At 40.0% G+C, this 21841-nt stretch overlaps 1 protein-coding gene across 4 annotated transcripts; it reads right to left on the bottom strand.

The window, feature by feature from the left end:
- Positions 1 to 450: 450 nt before the first annotated feature.
- LOC118233179 (collagen triple helix repeat-containing protein 1-like) lies at positions 451 to 21389 on the bottom strand. Of its 4 annotated transcripts, none has more exons than XM_035428586.1 (5): positions 5133 to 5669; positions 4713 to 4775; positions 3034 to 3252; positions 2027 to 2243; positions 451 to 1036 (listed from the first exon to the last, which is right to left on the bottom strand). In XM_035428586.1, exons 1-5 carry the CDS (start codon positions 5235 to 5237, stop codon positions 894 to 896), a joined length of 747 nt encoding a protein of 248 aa, XP_035284477.1. In that variant the 5' UTR covers positions 5238 to 5669; the 3' UTR covers positions 451 to 893. The 4 variants fall into 4 exon arrangements, with proteins under 4 accessions (XP_035284477.1, XP_035284479.1, XP_035284481.1 ...); XM_035428588.1 differs by having other exon boundaries at positions 3034 to 3247; positions 5133 to 5272; XM_035428590.1 differs by lacking the exons at positions 4713 to 4775; positions 5133 to 5669 and adding an exon at positions 21334 to 21389.
- Between the last annotated feature and the right edge of the window lie 452 nt (positions 21390 to 21841).

Genomic DNA, 21841 nt, shown 5'->3' with positions numbered 1-21841 from the left:
TGAACAGAAATTCAATTAATTCATAGAAAAATTCTCATATAATGTTATGGGCATTTTTCAATGCATAAATTTAATTTACATGCGTTCTTTGAATTGAAGTGGAACTGACCTCAACACAATTCCTAAGGCCATCCAGGAGTCTGACCGAAATTTAAGGATTAGAGCTTTATCGCAAGCAAAGATAAGAGCAAGATAAGAGTATTCTCATCCTGATGGTGTATATGCATGCACACACACACACACAATTAGCAGTGAAATTTATTTTTTATACAGATTGATAAAACTATACACTGTCAAGATTTTGTTCATTTCAAGATTTTTTGATTAAAGTTGGCCATTACATCAGCAAGAAGATTTTTACTCGAAGGAATAAATTGGCACAATATAAAAAACATTTAAAAAAAATATATATATATATATGATGTCGAAGCAAGTGACAGTCACATGAAATTGTCGATATAAAAAGTGATTTTTATTAGAATTTATGAACATTGATAAATAAAAATATTATAGACAATTGGCATTGGAAAATACCTAAAATGGCAGTGGGTAAGATCAAATAAATTTTGCCAGTTAAGTGAAAGTAAATGATAAATTCCAAGCAAATGGTGTTTTTCTGCGCTCTAGGTAGAACCAAATCTCCTCAAACTTGACATAGCAATCACAGATTATACTTTAGTAATAATGTCTCCTCCTGTGACAAGAGTCTCAGTCCTCAGGTGAAATTCAATATTTAAACCATAACTTGTAGCACTTGAAGAACATTAGAAGAGAAGCTTGCCCTTGAATATATAGTGTCACCTGATTCAGTCAGGGGTCCTAGCATGAAGTGAATTACAATGTGTAAAAATATGGTGGGCCCCATGTTGGCTGGGGTATGGAAAAGGAAGGCCTCATTTCACTAACTCCTCGATGATGACCCGGGACACGGAGTTCCAGCCAGTAGAAGCGTCCCCTCGGGGGTAGTCGGCGCACGTGCCCACCCATATGCCAACGTCCACCAGACCGGCAGGGATCCCTTCACACAGACCTTCAACTGGACACAACAGGCCACGGCAACAGGTCAGCAAACATCCGCAGCGCTCACCCACCCGCATGGCGAGTCATCGCTTTGTTTTGTTCTTTCGTAATGACGAGCCTCTCCCGCAGGAGCTAATTGTAATGCACGCTGTTGAACTGACGTGATGAAGGTCTCTCCAGCCCTCCCAAAACCACCCGGGACACAGAAATACCTCTGGTTATGCTATAATTACAGTATAGACAAGTTATATATCAGCATCTGCTGCCTGAGAATGACAAAATCTCTTCTGTTTGCGCAGAAAGGAATGTGATATTATAACCCTGAACAATTCATCTCTCTTGTAGTTTTCAACTAAAATATATAAACTGCCATGTTGTAGGTCCTGTAGTTTTAGTTTTGCACAATTTACTGTGTACTGCACCCGTTCTTGCAGCTTTGAGCTACCAGTCACAAATATCATTACTGTACATTCCATCTGGTGACTACATACAGTTTACAAAAATGAGAGGTCTGTGTTATTTTTCAAATAGCAGTATAGTTAAGTTCTAACAAAATGAAAAATGTATTGATAATTCCTGAACAACATTTTCATATAGCAAAGTCTATTTTAGCCACTCTAATAAAAATTAAGTTCAAATTATTTGCCTTGAAGGTGAACAAAACAAACCACTATCCTTTAAGTTTTCCTTTCAGAAAATGACTTCCCTGAAAAAATGGTGCTGTAATGCTATGAGTTATGTTCCTCCAATACGTGCTGCCATTTCAAAATAAGGTCATCGTGTCTACTCAATTACCAATTGAAGCCAATTCAAACACTGTTGGCTAAATATTTTGAAGAAAAATGTTCAAAAATGGGCAATTGACTTGAACAAATCCATTGCCATTAGTTACAAGAAAGTGTGCAAAATTTCAGAAATTAATTCTGGGTTGTGGTGAATGAAACCACAGGGAAATGCAGAGGGTGGAACCCCTGACCCCAGACTGAACACGGGACGGGCCCCTCACCTGCGGAGGTGCGGTGGATGTTGATGGTGGAGTTGAAGCCGGGGCTGCCGTGGTCCAAGTAGATGATGGACTCGATGGGGAGGGGCCCCGTGCACTCGGCCCCGTTGAAGGTGAAGTACCAGCGCTGGCAGCAGGCAGTCCTGCACTTGAGCCTGAGGGAGCCGCTGAAGAGCACCCGCAGGGCGCTGTCCGAGCGCAGCTTGGTGAAGGTGCAGTCCTGCGGGAGGCACGCGCGACACACGGGTAACTATACAGGAATGAGATGGTCATGATGTCACCACTCGTAGGAAGAACAGGGAGGAGCTCCACCAACCATGGAGCACATTGGTGCCAAGCAATAAAATAATGTCAGTGGTGAATGGTTCATTCCTGGTAGTTCCCACAGGGGTCCCAGAAATATTGATGGAAATTGTAAGTAGTGACACATTTTTTTGTACTGATAAGGTAATGCCATTACGGTCTCATCCTTAATTAATAATTTCTGTCATGACAGAGGAACATCAGTATCTAGAAGATACCAGGTTCTGATCTGAGCCCTCATTGGCTGCTAGACTCGCAGGCCCATGGAAGTCTTGATTCAAACATGATGAATGGCCAATCAAAGACTCACTTATTTTACAGCTACAGTTTTACAAAAACAATTTCAAACAATCAAAATAAAAAATTTAAACATTAAAAATTATTGAAAGTTTGTTAACATTCTAAGTTGCAATTTATCTGGGTCTGTAACGATTTAATCATAATGAAACAAGTTTAATGACAGTGTAAACAATATGAGAATCAAAAAAGTTTTAATGACAGGTGTTCGTGAGGTTTACTCGCAAGTACTATCCCAAGTCCATATGTGTATTTCCTTCCAATGCATGATTTTCTCTGAGTAAAATAAGTCAGGTTTGCATTCAGTTCTGGATGCATATACCATACAGTTGTGTACATTCAGATAAATGTATCAGTAAAATCATGTTGACTGCTGGTGTTGGTCAGTCTGTCCCACTGCTGTGACTCACAGCGATTTTGCCCATGTCGATGCCATAGTTGAGGGAGTTCCAGGCGCACTGCTTGAAGTTGGGTTTCCAGTGCTCCTGGACATTCTCTGTGGCGCATTCCCCCTTCTCCCCTTTCAGCCCATCACGGCCCGGGATGCCCGGGGTCCCAGGGATACCGTTCACACCTGGGTTCCCGTCCCGGCCGGGGGTGCCGGGTGGGCCCTGTAGACAGCTACTGTACTGGAAATAAAAGGGCAAAAATTTGGTTTGGGATGACTCCTCTCCTGCTTAGGGATGCCCTGAAGAGCCTTCATAGCCAAAACAAACCTTTTACAAAATGGACTCTTATCTCCTTTTAATTCCTGGGCTCAAGCAATCTGACCTTGATGCCACAGGATGTCATACAACAATCTAATTGTGTAATTAAGAGCTTGGATCAGACAGACCAAACACTTCTTCAGCTGTCCAGGCCCATGGGTCAGGGAATCCAAACCTGCACTGTCAAGAATAATGCTGTCAGTTCCTATAGGGCAGGGATCTTAAACTACCTTCCTGCAATGCTCAAAAACTGAACTCAATTAAGAACTTCAATGCTGAAATGCACAACAAACCAACAGGCACTACAGCCTTTCTGGAATAGAATTTGAGAACCTTGCTGTGTCTCTTGGAAATTTTAATAATAATAATAATAATAATAATAATAAATTTGTCTGATTATCACCTTGGAGTTTTCAAAACTAAACGTACAGTTAAAAAGTGTATCTATGCCCTGCACACAACAATATTAGAGAATGTATTGAAGAAATTATGCAATAAGATGGGGTGATAACAAGTGCACAAGCAGCCCGGCAGGAGTTAAGTCTGAAACTGTTGTCTACATGAACATGTGATTCAGTTGGTCTGTTTTAGCCATTGAGTCACCATGGAAATAAATTGCCTGAGAACTGGTCCTGGAAGAAGTAATGATGCATCAGTGTACTTCCAGACAGACATTAGTACTGGAGCTCACATGACGGAGGTCTACCATCAGGAACATCGTGTCATTTTATGGAAAAACACACAACTTGAACGGTTTCTTTCTGAAAACAACAAAGGTTATAAGGAAAAAGATACTTGGTTTTGTGTTTAACCTTGTGAATACACTTACATTTAAAATGACATAACTGGGCTACTGGGCAGCATATCCAATTAAAGCAATGATACTTGCAACAGTGTTCACAATAAAACCGTGGTAGTGCAGTAATGAGTTAGTACTGGATAAAGATAAAGTTCGTACTGCACACTTTCAGGTCATGCAATGCTCACATTGAACATTTTACCTGAAGTGCGTTATGTACTTTATAGGGGCAATTATGCCAGGAATGGATGGACCTCAACCAGGAATGAACAACCAGGTGCTACTAAGTCAACTCTAGCATTTTAAATTGAACATTTTGTGTGCATTTGATTCGTGACAGGCCTGTTTGAGTAGCACTGGGAGTTAAAGGAGTTTCTGTATAATTAAATGCAAACAGCTGATGTTTCTATTAACCTTCATTACATCACTTGGACACAGGACCTAATTGAGGTACCTATAGATTTTTTTCAAAATCAACACTGTCCTGCAGAAACCTCAAAAGCACACATACACAGAGACATGACATACATTCAAACAGCACATAATTATGTCAGTAGTTACATAAAGTGAGTTCAAAGTTTACCACGGAAGCATCTGTTGGGTGCCGGGTACAGTTTTGGGGGCCACCATCACCTCCTCCTGTGCACTAAAGGATTAGAGTGTCTCAGTCGATCGATCATAGCAAATAAAAGGAGGTTTAGGATGGAACTTAAACGACTGCGTAAAATGCCCGAATTAGCAACAAGCCATGTCGTCCGGCTGAAACATAATTTAACTTGATATGAAATTAAAATTATTCTATTGTAATATACGGCGGTCTGCCAGTGGATTTGGGAGGAATGAAAATGACGACTTTGATAAATCGCAAAAAATATATACCAATGTAATTTACTCTTTTGGTAAACATAATGCCAGGTTATAATGCTAGGCTATATGCATGCATGCAAAAAAAATCCCAATAAAAATGTGAACTTTGAAAATTGGATTTTGGAGGAGCTCTTACTTTCTCCACGAATTCAACGTCCCTCTTCTGTTTCGCTTTCTCCGTTCCGCAGGAAGGAACAAATAACCAAACAAAGAGCAGTGATCTAATCGGCGGATAAAACATACTTAAATATTAAAGAGTTTATTATAGCCCAGGGATGTACCGCCCAGCAGCGCTTTTTTGTTTTCAGAAGTAGTGGAAGTTCCTCAAGGCTGAGTTAGTTAGAAGCGCCGTCTCCCTCTGCGCTGTGCGTAAATGTGCGTTAGATCGGGAAACCCAAAGTAAATCCCTTGATGATTTTGGAGTTTTTGTATCCCACACACGAAGACCGACTTTGTTTCGAATGCTTTGACTTGTAAAAGCAGTCAGAAAAATGTTCAGGGAAAAGAGATATTTTCTGCAAAGGCAAGGGATAAAATGTCACAGTGGATAAGACTTTTCGGTGTGGACTTACAAAAATGTTCTGTACATCATGCGCCCCGTTTTCCATGTAAATCAATGGGTAGTGCATTCTAGACCCGAGGACTAAAATTTCGACAGTGCACATATCACCACTGTAGTACAGCGCTCTTTGAGGTTAAACCGTCTTCAGCATAGTCCTAATAGTTGGTCCCTGATCGTGAAATGGTTATGGAGTTTGTCTTTGTGAATATGGGAGACGTTAGATGAAGTTTTATTTGGACCATACATGTGAAAATAAAATCATATTACAATGGAACGTTTGCATTCGGGGCAACTGGGATGTCCATAACTTTTTTTTATTTCGTAATAGAACACAAAGTCTAACCCACTTTTTGCAGAAGAAAATACTAAATGTTTTGCTAGGCAATTTATTTATTTATTTACTTATTTATTTATTTATTTATTCTTTGCTCCAGTACATTTGTCGTGATCTTTCCAAATGCTGTGAAGGTTTTCCCTCACATACTGTAAAACAAGATTTTTTTAAAATTTCAAAGTAAATTTGACAGATTCTACCAGTAGTCTATAGTATCTCCAGCAAAACTCAGCCTGTTCTAATGAAATACACTCACCGGCCACTTTATTAGGTACACCTATTCAACTGCTCGTTAACGCAAATATCTAATCAGCCAATCATGTCGTAGCAACACAATGCATTTAGGCATGTAGACATGGTCAAGACGATCTGCTGAAGTTCAAACCAAGCATCAGAATGGGGAAGAAAGGTGATTTAAGTGACTTTGAACGTGGCATGGTTGTTGGTGCCAGTAACACATGGCCTTTTATTCACTTTCAAATTAGTCCAGAAGGCTTGCAAGGATTTTAATAGAAATGCATAAAGAAAGACATTTTGGTGAGCTCTTGAGTTGAGCTAAAAGACAACAATTGTCATTCTTGCCCTCAAGCTGTTTCATCAGTGAATCATGTAAAACATCACTTTGTTACATTCTTAGACCTTTGTTTGTGTATGTATGTCTACTTCTCACTACAATGTTATGGATTCATAATTTTTTATTGCTATGATGTCCTTTTACAATAAACTTGAATTTCATATTGCGCTACGTTTTCAAAGGATTGATGAGCTGCAGACTCAATTTCTCCAAATAGTTCTTTTTGCTGTAGAGCCTCCTCTGTAATCATACCTCTCCTAACCCACTATAATTATGTTAGGCCTGCTTTAATGCATCTTGCCTGCACTATATGTAGGGGAATAGATGCTGCTGGTATGTGTGGGTCCACCCCAGTATAGGCTAATGGGCTCAATCTCAAACACCTTTTATGACTTATTGTGAGATCTATGCACATTTAGTCATAATTTAAAGAGACCTCTCAACCAAAGTTCTTAATTAGAAATATGAGGAAAAAATATTTGAGTAAATAATCATGCAGTCACAGCTAGGTAGGTAAAGTGTGACTTGTACTGTAGCTTCTACAGGTTATATGCACCATTTGCGAGGATACAACGAATCTTAAAATCATAAAGCAAGAATCACAAACAAGCTTAAAAATAAATACCCCTCTGTTTCTGACTTTCTATGGTCTCTCTGAAGGAACTCTCACTACTCAGATGGGAGGCTGGAGTTTTTACTTCCCAAAAATGTAGATCCCAGTAACCTGATACCAAAAATTGAATGTGAAGTCTGTCCCCAAAAGTCTCTCCTCAAAACATCTCTGCACAAAAAGTGTCCACCAATCACACGTCCTTCACTACATCATGATCTGTTTCTGCATTCAAATAGTGCATACCAACCTCATTTCTATTACACTCTTCAACCACTCCCTCATTCACCTCCACATGACCCACTAACAAGTTTTCATCCCCACCTATTGATTCATTGTTGCCTTTTTGTCATGCAGCGTCAAAACTCGGTAGTTTCACAGGTGTCTCTCTGTTTCCTTTCCAGACACTGTGTTCTGTGTCTAGAGCCTGTTCAAAGGCCCCCTGTCTCAGTCTTTCTCTTCCCCTTTTTGTCACTTGTAGGCAGCCTTTCTTTGCCTCTTGCTTCTTGCTTGACAGATCTCGCAATTCGCACTGTTGTCATTTTTGTTGATGCAATCCCTTTCTGCACAACAGACTGTGCTTGTCTGTGCTGTTGCTCCTCAGGTTGGCCCCATCCGGCAGCAGATCTGTTCCTTCCTCTTCTGACTCAAACCAGTTCTGCTAACTGTCACTTTTAAAATAGCCCTGGGTCCAAAGCAGGCCTCAGCTTCACCAGAACAGTCTTAAAGCAAAGCAGACTGCAAAATTATACTTCTTTACCTACGACACATTAAACGAGCTAGCACCTTTCTCACTTGGATGAATCCTTTATTTTCCATAATCCTTACAGACTTTTGTGGTCCCAAGCAGCCCCGATTCCTACTAAAATTTCAAAAACTAAAACTGGCAGTGGGGCTTTGGTGCCTTGAAATGATGTAATCACTGGTCTCATTATGTGTGCATGTCAGAGACAATCTCTGCATTTAAGTCCAGGTAAACAGCCCTCCTATTTAGTTTGCTGCTGCATGTTTGAAAATACTTCTCCCTATGATGTATGCTTTATTCACTGTATTGTAGCAACTATCAATGTAGCTGAGCTGCAGCTGATGCCTGGATTATGAGGCTGTTGAGTTATTACTCTCCTTACTGCCACTTACTACACAGTGGCATATTTTTAAGGTTCCCTCAGCACCGTCCTTTGGGGTGCTTTCAAGATCCCACATCAAATAAATGATATGCTTTACTCTGGATCTGCATAAGGAAAGGCTGCTGTTGGTGAGCTAAGAGGCTCAGTTCTCAATTGAATCTGGTGCCTGCTTTCCTTTGGATCTTAATCTTAATGAAATTCTTCTGCTAAAGCCCCCAAGATATTTGCATGAATGGCACGACATATGAATGTTTCTTATATTGCCATGTATTGTGTTATTACCCAAAAATAACTGATTCTACTGTGAATTGAATCCCACTGTTGCAACATAGCCAATTTTCTCTCACATTTACTCAAATATAATGTCATAGATGCCTCTCCTGGACGGTAAGGCTGGTGTACTCCCATGACCCTGAGAGCTAAGCCGGAGGGGGCTTGTACCCCTGGCAGGTTAAACCAAACTTGCCCCCAAACGAGTGAAGGGGCAACATGAAGTAGATTTACCTTTAAAGCTGATCGTGGTTTGCTCCTTGAAGAATTAAGATTTTTCACAATGTTTTCTTTATTTTTTCTGTTTAACTATTATGTAGATAACTGTAAGGACACTTGTCACCTTTCTTTCTCTTATAATGAGATTCTCTGTTATGCGAGTGCTCAAATTTATGTCAAATAAAATATAGTTCAATTTATTCAGTTATATATTCTTAATAGTTTCATTTGGCCACACAGCTTCACCTAGGCCCCATTTACAGGTGGTTTCTGAGATTATCATCCCGTTTTTATGCAGCTGCAGCAACTGTCAAGTAGAAATACCTTTAGGATTTAGGGTTCATTTTATTTATTGTCTGTCTTAAGAAATGCTTGCAGACATACACTGATCTCGCTTGCTGATATTGTGTTAGGCCTTTCCAGACCAAGACAATAGCCAGTGGTAAAACTCTGATTTTTATTTCCCTGTGTCTGTGGTTCATCATGGACACATCCATATATGGAAGATAAAGTTTTCATTTCCTGTACACGTGTCATGGCTGGAAACCACAGAGCTGCAATTGAGTGTGTAGTTTATTGCATTGTACCACAACAGGCACTTTACAGACACTGGCCTTCATGTTCTCCCATTCGATCACATTAGGCACAATGTGTTCACTCCTGTAAAACACTGCAGGCTTGTGTGCCAAGCAGACAGAACCTGGAGGGGAGTCAGGAAACAGGATGATACAATGTGAATCATGCAGCAGCCGCATAAATGCGCCAGCTTGGATGGAGCACAGCAGTTGATTTGCACTTGCTAATCACAAAGTATTTAAAATCCAGCGGCAAATAATAATTACATAGCCAGAGGAATTGTATTCCCCTAGACTAATTAAGCCAAATGTGTAGTTAGCCAGTACATTATAACCTTTAGTGTGAGCCTTTTTATTGCTCAGGGACAAGTTCCGCTTTATACTCCCCAGTTTGGAATTGCCAGTTGCACACAGAACAGAAGAGTGTCGTTTCAAAGGATGGTATGGTGCGCGGGCTAGCATTAACCTACTCTGCCCCCATTGGGACAAAGAAAATTGCATCCCTGCATTGCAATCTCCTGATCATAATCATCCAATGACATCCAGTGACACCTGGGTGATAGGGCCCCAACTCTTCTCAAAGCAGGATCCATTACCGACTGAGCCACCAGGGAGTCCAGCGCTCGGGCCCTCAGTCGTTCACTGAGTCGGTATGAGGTGAACCGGGCTGCATCACGACGGGCAGGTCATGCTTTGGTTGTTTAACTAAGCCATCAGGACAACCAGGGCAGGGCAGAAAGGCTGTGGAAAATTCAAGCGATATGGAAAACAGACAAGAAATGTTCCCATGCGATTCTTTTCAGTGGCTGCTCACGGAATTGTATTATAAATATAAATGTCATACAGCTGTTTCCTGCTCATTGGTTACTTCTAAAATTAACTTTAAAATCTTTTGTCACCTATATTGCCATTTCTGACACAGGTTATTTTGTCACATAAAATTGGCACAAGCAGATTCCAAAAAGGACCCATGAAGCAAATGGTACTGTTAAAGTTTTGCCAGTCTCAAAAATGAGATGGTAAAATTTGTACGTGTACTTGTGAGCGATCCATTGGGATTAAAATTAAGATTGTTTCCATGCAATTCATCACAATTCTCCAACCAGGTTAGCCATGGTTCAGCTTAAAAAATGGTTACATAGCTGAGCAGTGGATCAAACATCATGTGGCCAGAAAATTCAATACTGTCAGATGCAGGTACTTTTTATGTTTCTTCTTTCTAAAGATGTTTCTTCATGGAATATAAGTATAAAAGATATGAAATGGGGTAGCATGCATGAAATGGCAAGAGAGACTTTCAGATCATTGTATTGACTGTATTGTATCTATTTCACCTTGTAATCCAACTGTGCTATAAACTCAAAGCTGCTGCAGAATTAAAGGAATTAGGGTTCAAGAAGTGTGTTTTTAAGGAAGAATATTGTCATGAATGCTAGCTGGTTTTAGGATGTGACTGGTGTGTTGTCTTCATTTTTTCCAAGGGCCCTTTGCGCTAAGGATTCAGTGAATTCCTCAGTGGCTGCAGCCAACCTGAAATGAGACAAGTTTGGTTGCCAGATACGACACCAAAAATCCTCCCATATATCACTGCATTAAAATGACAAGATCTGTGCATCACAAACTGTGGAATCTTGTTTGTGATGATGTTGTTTATTATTTAAATGGAAAACAAATCTAAACAGAATGACATTTATTGTTTTTGGTGTTGAATTTTTTGTAAGTCAAATTAAATATTGATATACAATCCTCGTACACTCTTACTGGAGAACACTATAGCATAAAAACTAAAAGGCAAAAATAAATAAATAAATAAATAAATAAATAAAAAGTTAGTTTAGATTGCCAGTGAACCTTCATTGCGAGTTTGTTGTCCCTGGCAACAGCAATTGGTTACTTCTGCCAGCAGGTGGCGAAATGATTCCATTATTCTCTGAAAAAATGTTGTACCCAATGAAGTATGAAAGTAGACTATTGTAGAAGTTTATGATGCAAAATTAACAGGTAGTCTGACAAAAATCATTTTCAAACCAATGGAGTACAAAATCATACCAACTAGTAGGGTTATGCAATCACATAGAAAACCTGTTGAATATCAAACCTGGATATGCAAGATAAGATATTTTGGGGCTGAATATGAGTGCAGGCTGAGCCCAACAGCCCACACCTCATGGGACCATGCCTAAGACTGGGACAGGGAGTCCCCAGGGACAGGACGAAGTCAGCTCTTGTCCCGCCAGGAGTAGACAACATTTACTTCTCCGGATTATGCCAATCCACAAAACCCCCTTAGATAACAAAAATATTTCAACATGAAAATCCGTGCTCTCGGTTTTGCAATCCTTGCGCGCAATTTTGCAGTCAGTATCCTCGGTTTTAAAAATCCATACCCTCAGTGTTGCAATCCGTGCTTACGGTTTGAGTGAGATCACTCGGGTTTGCAATGTTGAATCCATTTGCAAACAAAGGGTTAATTGCAGGAAAGTCAGAAACGAAGCATCATAGCTACAATTCACACATGAGGAAATAGGATATTATTAAAGCGATATGGTACAATAACCCGTGGTAGCCTATCTAATGAATATTGGCACGGCTGGGGACTGATGTCAGGCATGACTTGAAGCGGAGATCCCTGGCAAACCACCTAGCCATGGCTACATGGTATAAAAGGGGTTCCAGTACCATATCACTTATAAAATGGTATAAATATGCACCTTCTAATAATTAAACAAAGAAAGACAACACAACAAATTAAAAAATAATGTTTTAATATATTGCATGGTGTGTCATTCTGCTGAATTCATTAAGTTATAAGAAACTTGTTTGGACCTAATTATATATATATATATATATATAGCCTATATATATATATATTGGGATGGCAGGTATGCCATCCTGCCAAGTTACGCCTTGGCGGGGGCATGCCCCATACCTATACAGCACCGAGAGTTTGGCACTTTTCAGGGTTCCCCACAGAAATAACCACAACAGCCACAGACACTCAGCCCTTAAAAACATTAAATTCTGTACATTCTGACCCCATTTCAACAGACAGATTTCATAAACAACTTCACATGTCCACACAATAAAGCCCCAAACTAAGGGGATTTTGCGTTTCCTCCTCCTCCTCCTCCTCCTCCTCCTCCTCCTCCTCCTCCTCCTCCTCCTCCTCCTCCTCCTCCTCCTCCTCCTCCTCCTCCTCCTCCTCCTCCTCCTCCTCCTCCTCCTCCTCCTCCTCCTCCTCCTCCTCCTCCTCCTCCTCCTCCTCCTCCTCCTCCTCCTTCTTCTTCTTCTTCTTCTTCTTCTTCTTCTTCTTCTTCTTCTTCTTCTTCTTCTTCTTCTTCTTCTTCTTCTTCTTCTTCTTCTTCTTCTTCTTCTTCTTCTTCTTCTTCTTCTTCTTCTTCTTCCTGCCACCTATCCCACAAACAAAATGTCTCCCCATTGGACATTTTACCGACACCAGCCAAATCTTCACCTACACGACCCAATCAAAAACTTGCATACACACGCAAAATACCCATTGGGATGGCATACCTTTTTACTCTGAAACATTTCCAGTTTAAACAGCTAGTCTGCCTGTGGCCTAGTGGGCAAGGTTACAGTCTTGGGAACATGGGGTCCTAGGTTCAAGCCCAGCTAGGAACATGATTCTTTAACCTGCTTTTACCCTCACTAATAATCTACTACTACTCAATTATTGCTTTTGCACCATATCTACCCGCCGTTCACCGAACGTATACACTGCATTATGCACGTCTGCACGTTCAGTTATTAACCGGCTACAATAAAGCACAACAGTGCAATAGATTTCACACGTCACTTAACCCTCCACTTTAACGACTAATGCTTTATACCGACTGTTATATATACCGTTCGATAAGGAAACTAAGCTTGCTCATGGTCACTTCATTTACTTTGCACTATAGTCTGTGATCATGTCAACCTTCACCTACATGCCCATTCTACTAAAAACATATTGTTTCAACTACGCAATTTTATAATTTCTCCTAATTTCTCTCACACTGTTGTTATTTTCTCATATGCAAAGCCTGCTGGGACATATGCATCTGCTCCTATTCTCCACTATCAAGTTTTCCGGTTCTAGCTTAGAAAAACAGCGAAGAGGATTCCTACCTGCAGATAAGCCTATCAAAATGCCTTATAAACCTTACAAACACTAAAAGTGCATCTCCACAAAATAACACACAGCGGAGCAGGACAGAAGGGTACACAAGTTGCAACCTAGGGAGCTCTAATTCTACGGGCTTGCTGATTCTTTTGTCAATCAAGGCTCGTTGGATGGCCGTCAAATCCGTGAGTACATACACTGGCCATATTTCACCTGCGTTTCTGATGCGTTTAAGCTTATGCCACCGCACCCTTTGTCACAGCCACTGTTTTACATATAGGCCTATAGCAAACCGAAACTGCTAAACGGTACATGCTCATCAGACTGTGCAAATTCACACAAGGATAGCCATAATCCACAACCGTTTCTTACAGGGTCACTTCGCATTTCTCACTCTGATAATAAAACACTTTGCAAAAAGAAATGATATCTCATAAAAAAACACGTTTTCAACGTACAAAAATGCCAAGTTACTCACACATACAAGACATACACCGTCTATTACTCATTCATTCAGACTGCCAAAATCCAGGCCTGCCATTAAAAGTATTGATATCAAAATGACGCCAAGTTACGGTACTACAAACAATATAGGCTATCTTGCCTCACCCAAATTAAATAAGATGTATTCCAAAGCAATGCTACCCAATATTTCCTCAATTCTTTCAAGTCACTTGGCCCTGTGTTTTGTAATCTTACCATTTTACAATGTCATGCAAACTTTGTGTCAGATCAAAGTGTCAAATATTTTGAATTGCCTCATGGAACACATTGAAATTCATGTAGAAAACTGCTGGTGAGTAACTACAGGAAGCATATTTCTCCAGAAAACATATGTTTATACTTGCTTCTGAACTGAATTTCAGTAAATGTACAAGTGATTGTATATTTGCTACGTACAATAAATACTGCATGTAAAATACATAGTGTACATACATACATAGAGAACTTCTTTATCCCCATGGGGACATTTCCCTCGCAGCATGTTACATTCACATTTACAAACAGACATTTATACCAAGAAACATACAATCATTCACGCAACAGAAAGGCTGGGCAGCGAAATACATAGCCTACATACCAATACAAATTGGACATATAGACGCCTATTCAATCAATCTATGAGAACACTGTGAGAAAGCCATCCACACATATGTTGGGCCTGTCCATGTAGCCTACTGCATGCTTATACACACAGGGCCAAGTGACTTGAAAGAATTGAGGAAATATTGGATAGCATTGCTTTGGAATGCATCTTATTTAATTTCAGTGAGGCAAGATAGCCTATATTGTTTGTATTACCGTAACTTGGCATCATTTTGATATCAATACTTTTAATGGCCTGGATTTTGGCAGTCTGAATGAATGAGTTATAGACGGTGTATGTCTTGTATGTGTGAGTAACTTGGCATTTTTTTATGTTGAAAACGTGTTTTTTATGAGATATATACATACAAGGTATATATTTTTTCACCTAGGGTGCCTAGAGGGCTTCCTACCAGCCAAGTCCATCCTCTAAACAGCCTATCAAATCTACTATGTAATCTAGTCTCCTGTAGTATTTGTGGTCATTACAGTGGAAAATACTCACTGGCTCACATGTAAGCAACAATGGGGCACATGTTTTGTTTGCCGGGTGTATGAGTCTGAGCGGCACAGTGGTGACAATGAGCAGCACAACTAGAATTTCAGAATAGTTCGTTGAGCACAATTAGCCTTCTGCAAGTCCTTAAATTTGAATTAACCACTTATGTTCAAGGGTATTACAAGAATGACTCCCCTGGGATTAGAACCATGTCAGAGGGCCAGTTTCTCGATTATTCCCCACCTAGCCATGGAAAACCTTTGAACAGTTTTGTTCTTTTGTTTAATTTCTGTTTCATTCATATTTCATAATCAAACTGAATTACAGACTGTTCACACAATGTTCCTTCTGAGCCTGGGATGTAGCTTATTCATTAAAAAAACATGAGCACCCACAATATGAATATTCACGTAGTCAAAGCCAAAGACAGTTCTTGCGATGTGATAACGGAGAACGAAGCCTTATCACACAAGCCTGGGTCATTAAAAACATTTTTTGAATGAAACGATGCAGGAAAAAAACCAGAGACATGATAGAAATTTTTTTCTAAATGTGATGGTGCCTCTTGGTTTTTCTTGATATAATCACAAACTGTTCATATTGCATGCCTGCATATCTGCACACACACACACACACACACACACACACACACACACGCACATCTAAGAACTGCTTCAGTGATCAGCCAGTGGGTTGGCAATTTCAGTGTCCTATGCTAAGCGCTCCAGACAACAACAAAAAAGGCATTGATACCATGTCCTTTGTTGGAAGTTACTGTTCAATTCCCATTCCATTGGTTCATACACCATTCTGTCACAAAACACTTTGTACGGAAAATCTACTTCCCTTTCTTACTATATGTTGCCCAAACTAATGTTAACTCGAGGGGCTCCCTTGGGTCATGTTCAGATCTTAAATTCTGTTCCCGGTGCTCTAGGGCTATGGTAAATGATTAATGCAATTATTATAAGAGTGTGGGTTTCTCTACAGGCACCATGCTAACCAGAGCCCCTGTACCATCATTAAATCTATGTGGAAACCAGACCCTTCACCTGGGAACCTTTCACAAGTTACATACTACTGTACTTATTAGCTTTTGGGGTCAATTCATTTTTTATTTAGTCCACTGAAAATATGAATTGAAACTAAATCGCAATAAGTACATGGGAACTTTTCAATTTATTTCTAAAATGACATTTCTTGAAATGTAACTAGCCAGCAACCCTGTGAATTATACCTGTGAGAATTTGTCCCAGCATGGGTGCTCTGGGTTGGTATATTACAGGTCAGTAGCAATCAGTGCCAGTGTTATTGAACATTATGTGCTTGATGAGTGGAGCTGGACCTTAGATCTTGGTCTTGGCGGATTATGTAGCACTCCCGACCCCCAATGGACCTCGTTAGAGACTGATGGAAGGGCTCATTCTGAGTCCTCAGCTGAGATGGCAGTGGGTAGGCTGCAGACTACGGCTGGTTGCACCATCAGGCTTGGGGGGAGGGGGCAGGTTCTAACATCCTGGATGGAACGCTGGACTTTCATTGTTCAGTTTAGTTCCAGTGAACGGTTCTACAGTGAATAATGTAGAGCTGCAACTTGTAACAGTATCAACAACGTAAACAAGATACTTAATGTGACCCTGAGTACGTCAGTTGGATTTAAACCAATATAAACTTGCAAACCATGTGAATGGAAAAACTGCCAGCACCAGATCTCTCTTCCTCTCTTTCGTCTTACGGGTTGAAATCCCATCCCGAGGTGTCCAATTACCAGGTCTTCTCCGCAGTGATTCATATCGCTGCTCTTCACCAACAGGCTCAACAGGCTCGGCTGCTAACTGAGCACGCCAGCTGTCATTGGGATTGGGATGGCTTATATCCCTCATTAATCAGAAATGACTGTGGGTATGGGGTGAGTTTTAGTCTACAACTAGGGATATTGCGTCCCATACGTTCAGCATTCTTTGATGCAACCGTAACGAATAAAAACTGAGACGATATTCTAGCTCTTTTCGAGCATTCTCCCAGCACGTTGAAATGGGATTTCAGAGCATCCAGTCACCCCAAAAAAAAACAAAAAAACAACGGAAGTCAGGCCAGTGCACAAAGGACGTCTTCCCTTATTGTCTGATCAGTTTCTTCATCATAACGGATAATGGATTAGGCCTACGTTGATGATTCTCAGGCTTCAAACAACTGCCTGTGAGAATTTCCCATGGCACCGTTAGGTTGTGTTATCTCACCATGACAATGTTCAAATCAAGTAAAATGCTTCATGCTTTAAGCTAGTGTCAGTAATACTCTAAATAATTTGCTCTCTTACTGTGTAGACAATTGTTTTTTTTTTGCTGGATTAGATATTTCTGGTGGCCCCCAAGGCACCCTAGATGAATAAAAAATATCTCTGAGGAAATGCGTACTATCAGTTTTGTTAGGTGCTTTTCTGGGGTTCTCCGTTTCGAGTCGTGCCTAACATTAGGCCTACCCCCTAGGCCCGAGCCATGAATGATATCGGCTACCACTGGTTCTTGTACCATATCGCTTCATTATTTGTCGAGTTTCCTCGAGTGTGCACTGGCACTTTATTTACAAATTACTTTGACAATTTAAATCCGAGTGATCGCACTCCAAAACCATGTGAATGGAATGCAAAACTGAGTGTACGGATTCGCAAGTGGAATGCACGGATTGCAAAAATTAGGTAATGCACAGCTGAATGTAGGCTACGGATTGGAAAACCGGACACACAGATGGGAAAACCGAGCGCAAGGATCAAAAAACCGACTCAATCGATTATGAAACTGAGAGTACGGATTTCCACATTGAGATATTTTTTCACATAGGGTGTCATAGGGTTGCTAGGATATTTTTTTATTAAAACCTACAAATATACATTTGGTTGTGGCTTAGAGTTAGCTGGTTGCCTAAAATGAGATGGAACTTCTGCTTTGAAAGTGTTTTAGGGCCTATTTAACAATGACAATCAAAACTAGAAAGGTTACAATTCCTGAAGGAATGTGCAGCTTGCTTCAAATTCCAACTGGCACTGTCCTCAAGCCTCAATGCATTTCAATGAGGGTGTAGCATCCCAGGCTGAATGATGGTCAGACTCTTTACTGATGGTTTATGAAGTCCTTTAATGTTGTTTATCATAAACACACCGTAAAAGCTAAAGGAAAAACAAATACAAAATACATAGCCTAAATATATTTACTTTAAATGACACAAAACAACCTTTATGCACATGGCTGTACTAATCCCAGAGTCTCTTTTAAGTATCCCTTTATTTTGCTACTGAGTTTAAGCCAACAAAAGTGCATATTAAATGTATAGCTTCGAAAACATTTACCGAATTAAAATGTACTTCCATGAATGTGTATTCATATAATGTGCATCCATACATCACAATATAGTCTGAGGCTATTCTTCTAATGTATTATTGGCTGTTTGCGGTTTCATTAGGGGTCCAAGCAGCGAAGCTGCTGGAACCCTATTGTATCTGTTAGGATTATTATTATTATTATTATTATTATTATTATTTTTCTCAGCTAAAAGTGTCTGAGGCTCAACAACCATAAGTCCTATAGCAACCAAATTTGGTAGGTGGGTTCCTATGGCCCCCCACTACTCAGGCACTAAATATCACCTATGTTGGCCAGATGGTGGCGCTATAACAAAGGGTCATGTTCAAAAGGTCATAACTCCCACACCATAAGTGAGATCAACACAAAACTTAATCGAACGATGCATCTGAATGTGCTCTACGACTTTGCTATTGGGACCACCTATGTCCGCCATATTGTTTGCCCGCCATTTGGACTTTTTATTCGTTGGGGTGCGGAAGAGCTGTAGCTCCAAATCTAAAGTGTTACGACATCTAGTAAACTCCTTTACGGCAAGCGGCTAGAATACATCATTGGCGACGCAAGTAATCCGATACCGTAAGGTCTAGTTTTTATCAGTGAGGGGAGGGTCTGAACGTCGGGGAAGCAATGGAAGACAGTGCCAGCCAGAGTGCATGGTAGGCTACTAAGAGTTTGTTAGTAAAAGCTTTTTGAGAGGATGAATAATTACTTTTCTTTGGCATGGATCCATTTGAAGGCAGTATCGGGTGAGTTAGTTTAGTCTTTGAATCTGTCATTATGCTGAGAAATAGCTAAACCATTTTATTGATAGTATTTTAGTTTTTGTGCAAAGGCGCGAAAACATGCTGATATAATAAAACAATGACAGTAATACATATATAGTCCGCTTCGTTCCATTGCTACCATAACACAACAAACTATCTTGTGTCTACAGCTGCAGTTCCTCACTGCAATTACTAACATTGAATATAAACAAAAGACGCAATTTATGCTGTAGTCTGCCAATGTCAGAATAAATAATAAGGTAGGCTACTCTGCACGCAGGTAGCAGGGATGGCGAGTTGATATTTCGTTTTTTGTTTCGTTTTTTTTCAATGTCTTATTTATTATTTGAAATATGTATTATTATTCTATCTGTCTCTGAGGTGCTCTGAAGTGTGCATTCTCTGCTAAACTGAGCAATGGATTGGAATAAGTGTCTGCATTGCACGGTATTCCGAAATTTCAGCACTTTTTCGGCACTTAAAAAAAAAGAAACGGTTCGGTATTACAATTTTCCGACGTTCGGTAGTTTTGTGTCAAATGTAAAAGCCAGGGAAATGTGTATCCCACATTACTGATCGAGAGGATGAAAAGTGTAATTTGTCAGAATCTTCGCTAGATGGCAGTAGCAACTAAGGTTGCCAAGTGAGGTGACATTGCGCTTGTGCAGTCACTCGTTGATACAGCGTAAGCTTCCACCCAGTTCACTTCAGTAGCAATAGGTGTTCTAATTTGAAAATATTTTATTCTAGGAAGATGCTGCATTGTTATTAAAGTATGCTGTTTTTAGATCTATTTAAAAGTGAAAGACCTGTTTAAAGATTATTTAGTTTACAACTGTTTAATTTTTGAAATATATTTAATATATTTTTCTATTGTTTAGTGTTGTAACACTATGGGCCTATGCTTATTGAACAGGCTTCAACTTAAAGGTTGTTAATAAACCAGGTTTTTAATAAACCATGAATTCGAAAATGTGGTCAACCCTTGTGGACATTACATTCCTGATCTATTAAGGTAATTTCAGTATCCTTAGGTACCGAGTATTGAATCAGTATCGTTTCAGTATCGAGTATCGTGATACTAAACCTGGTATCGGTATCAAAGTCAAAATTTTGGTATCGTGACAACACTAGTGTTGCGGCATGGAAGCGCTGCAGCTGTACATACACATCGGGCCATCTAAGTCTTACGACATAGTAAAGGCCTTTACGGGAAGCGGCCAGGACACATCCATGGCGACGCAACTAAGTCATCCAACAGCGTCTCTTAGCACAAAATTGGCCATAAGTCATCAATATTTTGTACAATCATCATGATATTCAGTAGATATGCTGGGTGAAGGTATATGATCATGAGGACAAAAACATTTTAAAATCGCAATAGTGCCAATGCTTGGACCCCTCCCAACGCCGCTTGGGGCTTTAATTTCATTTATATTCGTGCGTATATTCTGAAAGGCACAGCCTTTGCGTTGCTCGGTCCTGTAACACGGGTCTCCACAGAATCAAATGGCATGTCTTTAATGCATGCGGACAACCGCCAATGTATGTAGCTAGTAACCCAAAACAGGCTTAACCACAAACAAGAGCGCTAACTTCTTACCGCCTTCTTCACATCAAACACATCTCAATAGTTTAAAACCAACGATACAAAATGCCTGAAGACAGCTTGTTAACGAGGCGTGAAAAATGCTGATACAATTAGCATATAGCAGATAATAGACTATGGCAATTAACATAGCAGGTAACACATGCTAGTTCACCAAGTTCACAAAACGAACTATTCATTAACATATAATATATAAACACACACACACATATATCTGTGTGTGTGTGTGTGTGTGTGTGTATATATATATATATATATATATATATATATATATATATATACACACACAGATATATTTAGAAGAAGATTTACCAACCTTGTGCCCTTATCAACCAGGCGCCATACCATTTATAACTTAAAATAAACCTCTATAAAATAGTCTATTTGCCAGCCCTATTGTGAACCCGGAATTGAGTACCCCATATAGGCTACCTTTAAACCATTTTACATAGCCCAGAAGAAGCACGAAACCGTCCAGACCCATGGCGCACCGTAGGGTTACATATACAGCAGAGAATCAGCAAGTAGCGATTATGTTCCAGAGATTAGTCATATCGTAAAAGTGTCATGAGTAAAACTTGACTAACTATATAGCTAGCTAGCTATGGAATGGTCCTCACCTCTGTAACGTTATTTGTTATCCTCCGTGTGTCCATACATCTGCATCGGTCGTTGTAGCGTCCGTGTGTCCATACATCTGTACCGGTGGTTGTAGCTGTGTGCCATTAGCTCCTACTCATGCGTGCAGGATAGCATCCGTAGGTTAACTAAAGTAGGCAAAACGCTAACATGTTAGCATAGGCGATAAAGCTGTGCTTAAAAATCTCGTGCCGTTGGAAGTGCATCCTACTCATAGACCGTGAACACCTGCGCATGCGTCCTACAGCGTTCCACGAAACGTGCCACGAAACTTCCCTGCATGACCTTCTATGGTGTGACCACAGAAAAGTTGAATATTTAAAAAAGTTTTGAATATTTAAAAAATCTGAATACAAGCAATAATGTCTGGAACTAGCCGGTCATTTTGGTGTAAAAAGTTTGAATGTAGTGCAAATACTGTAGGACTAGTTAGAGCTAGAAAAATTGGTCGGGAAGTGCATGTAATAAGAAATATGAAAGATACCAAGA

Source organism: Anguilla anguilla, chromosome 8 (genome assembly GCF_013347855.1).
Source record: "Anguilla anguilla isolate fAngAng1 chromosome 8, fAngAng1.pri, whole genome shotgun sequence".
NCBI lineage: Eukaryota > Metazoa > Chordata > Actinopteri > Anguilliformes > Anguillidae > Anguilla > Anguilla anguilla.
This window is presented reverse-complemented; position numbering and strand designations above follow the sequence as displayed.

What these genes read in the sequence shown, in the direction of transcription:
- LOC118233179 (XM_035428586.1), bottom strand. Translation starts at nt 5,237, where the DNA reads ATGTTTTATCCGCCGATTAGATCACTGCTCTTTGTTTGGTTATTTGTT. An exon ending in ACCCAACAGATGCTTCCGTG is followed by an intron (nt 3,253 to 4,712) that starts GTAAACTTTGAA and finishes TTTTATTTCCAG; the next exon opens with TACAGTAGCTGTCTACAGGG. An exon ending in CATCCACCGCACCTCCGCAG is followed by an intron (nt 1,037 to 2,026) that starts GTGAGGGGCCCG and finishes TGTTGTGTCCAG; the next exon opens with TTGAAGGTCTGTGTGAAGGG.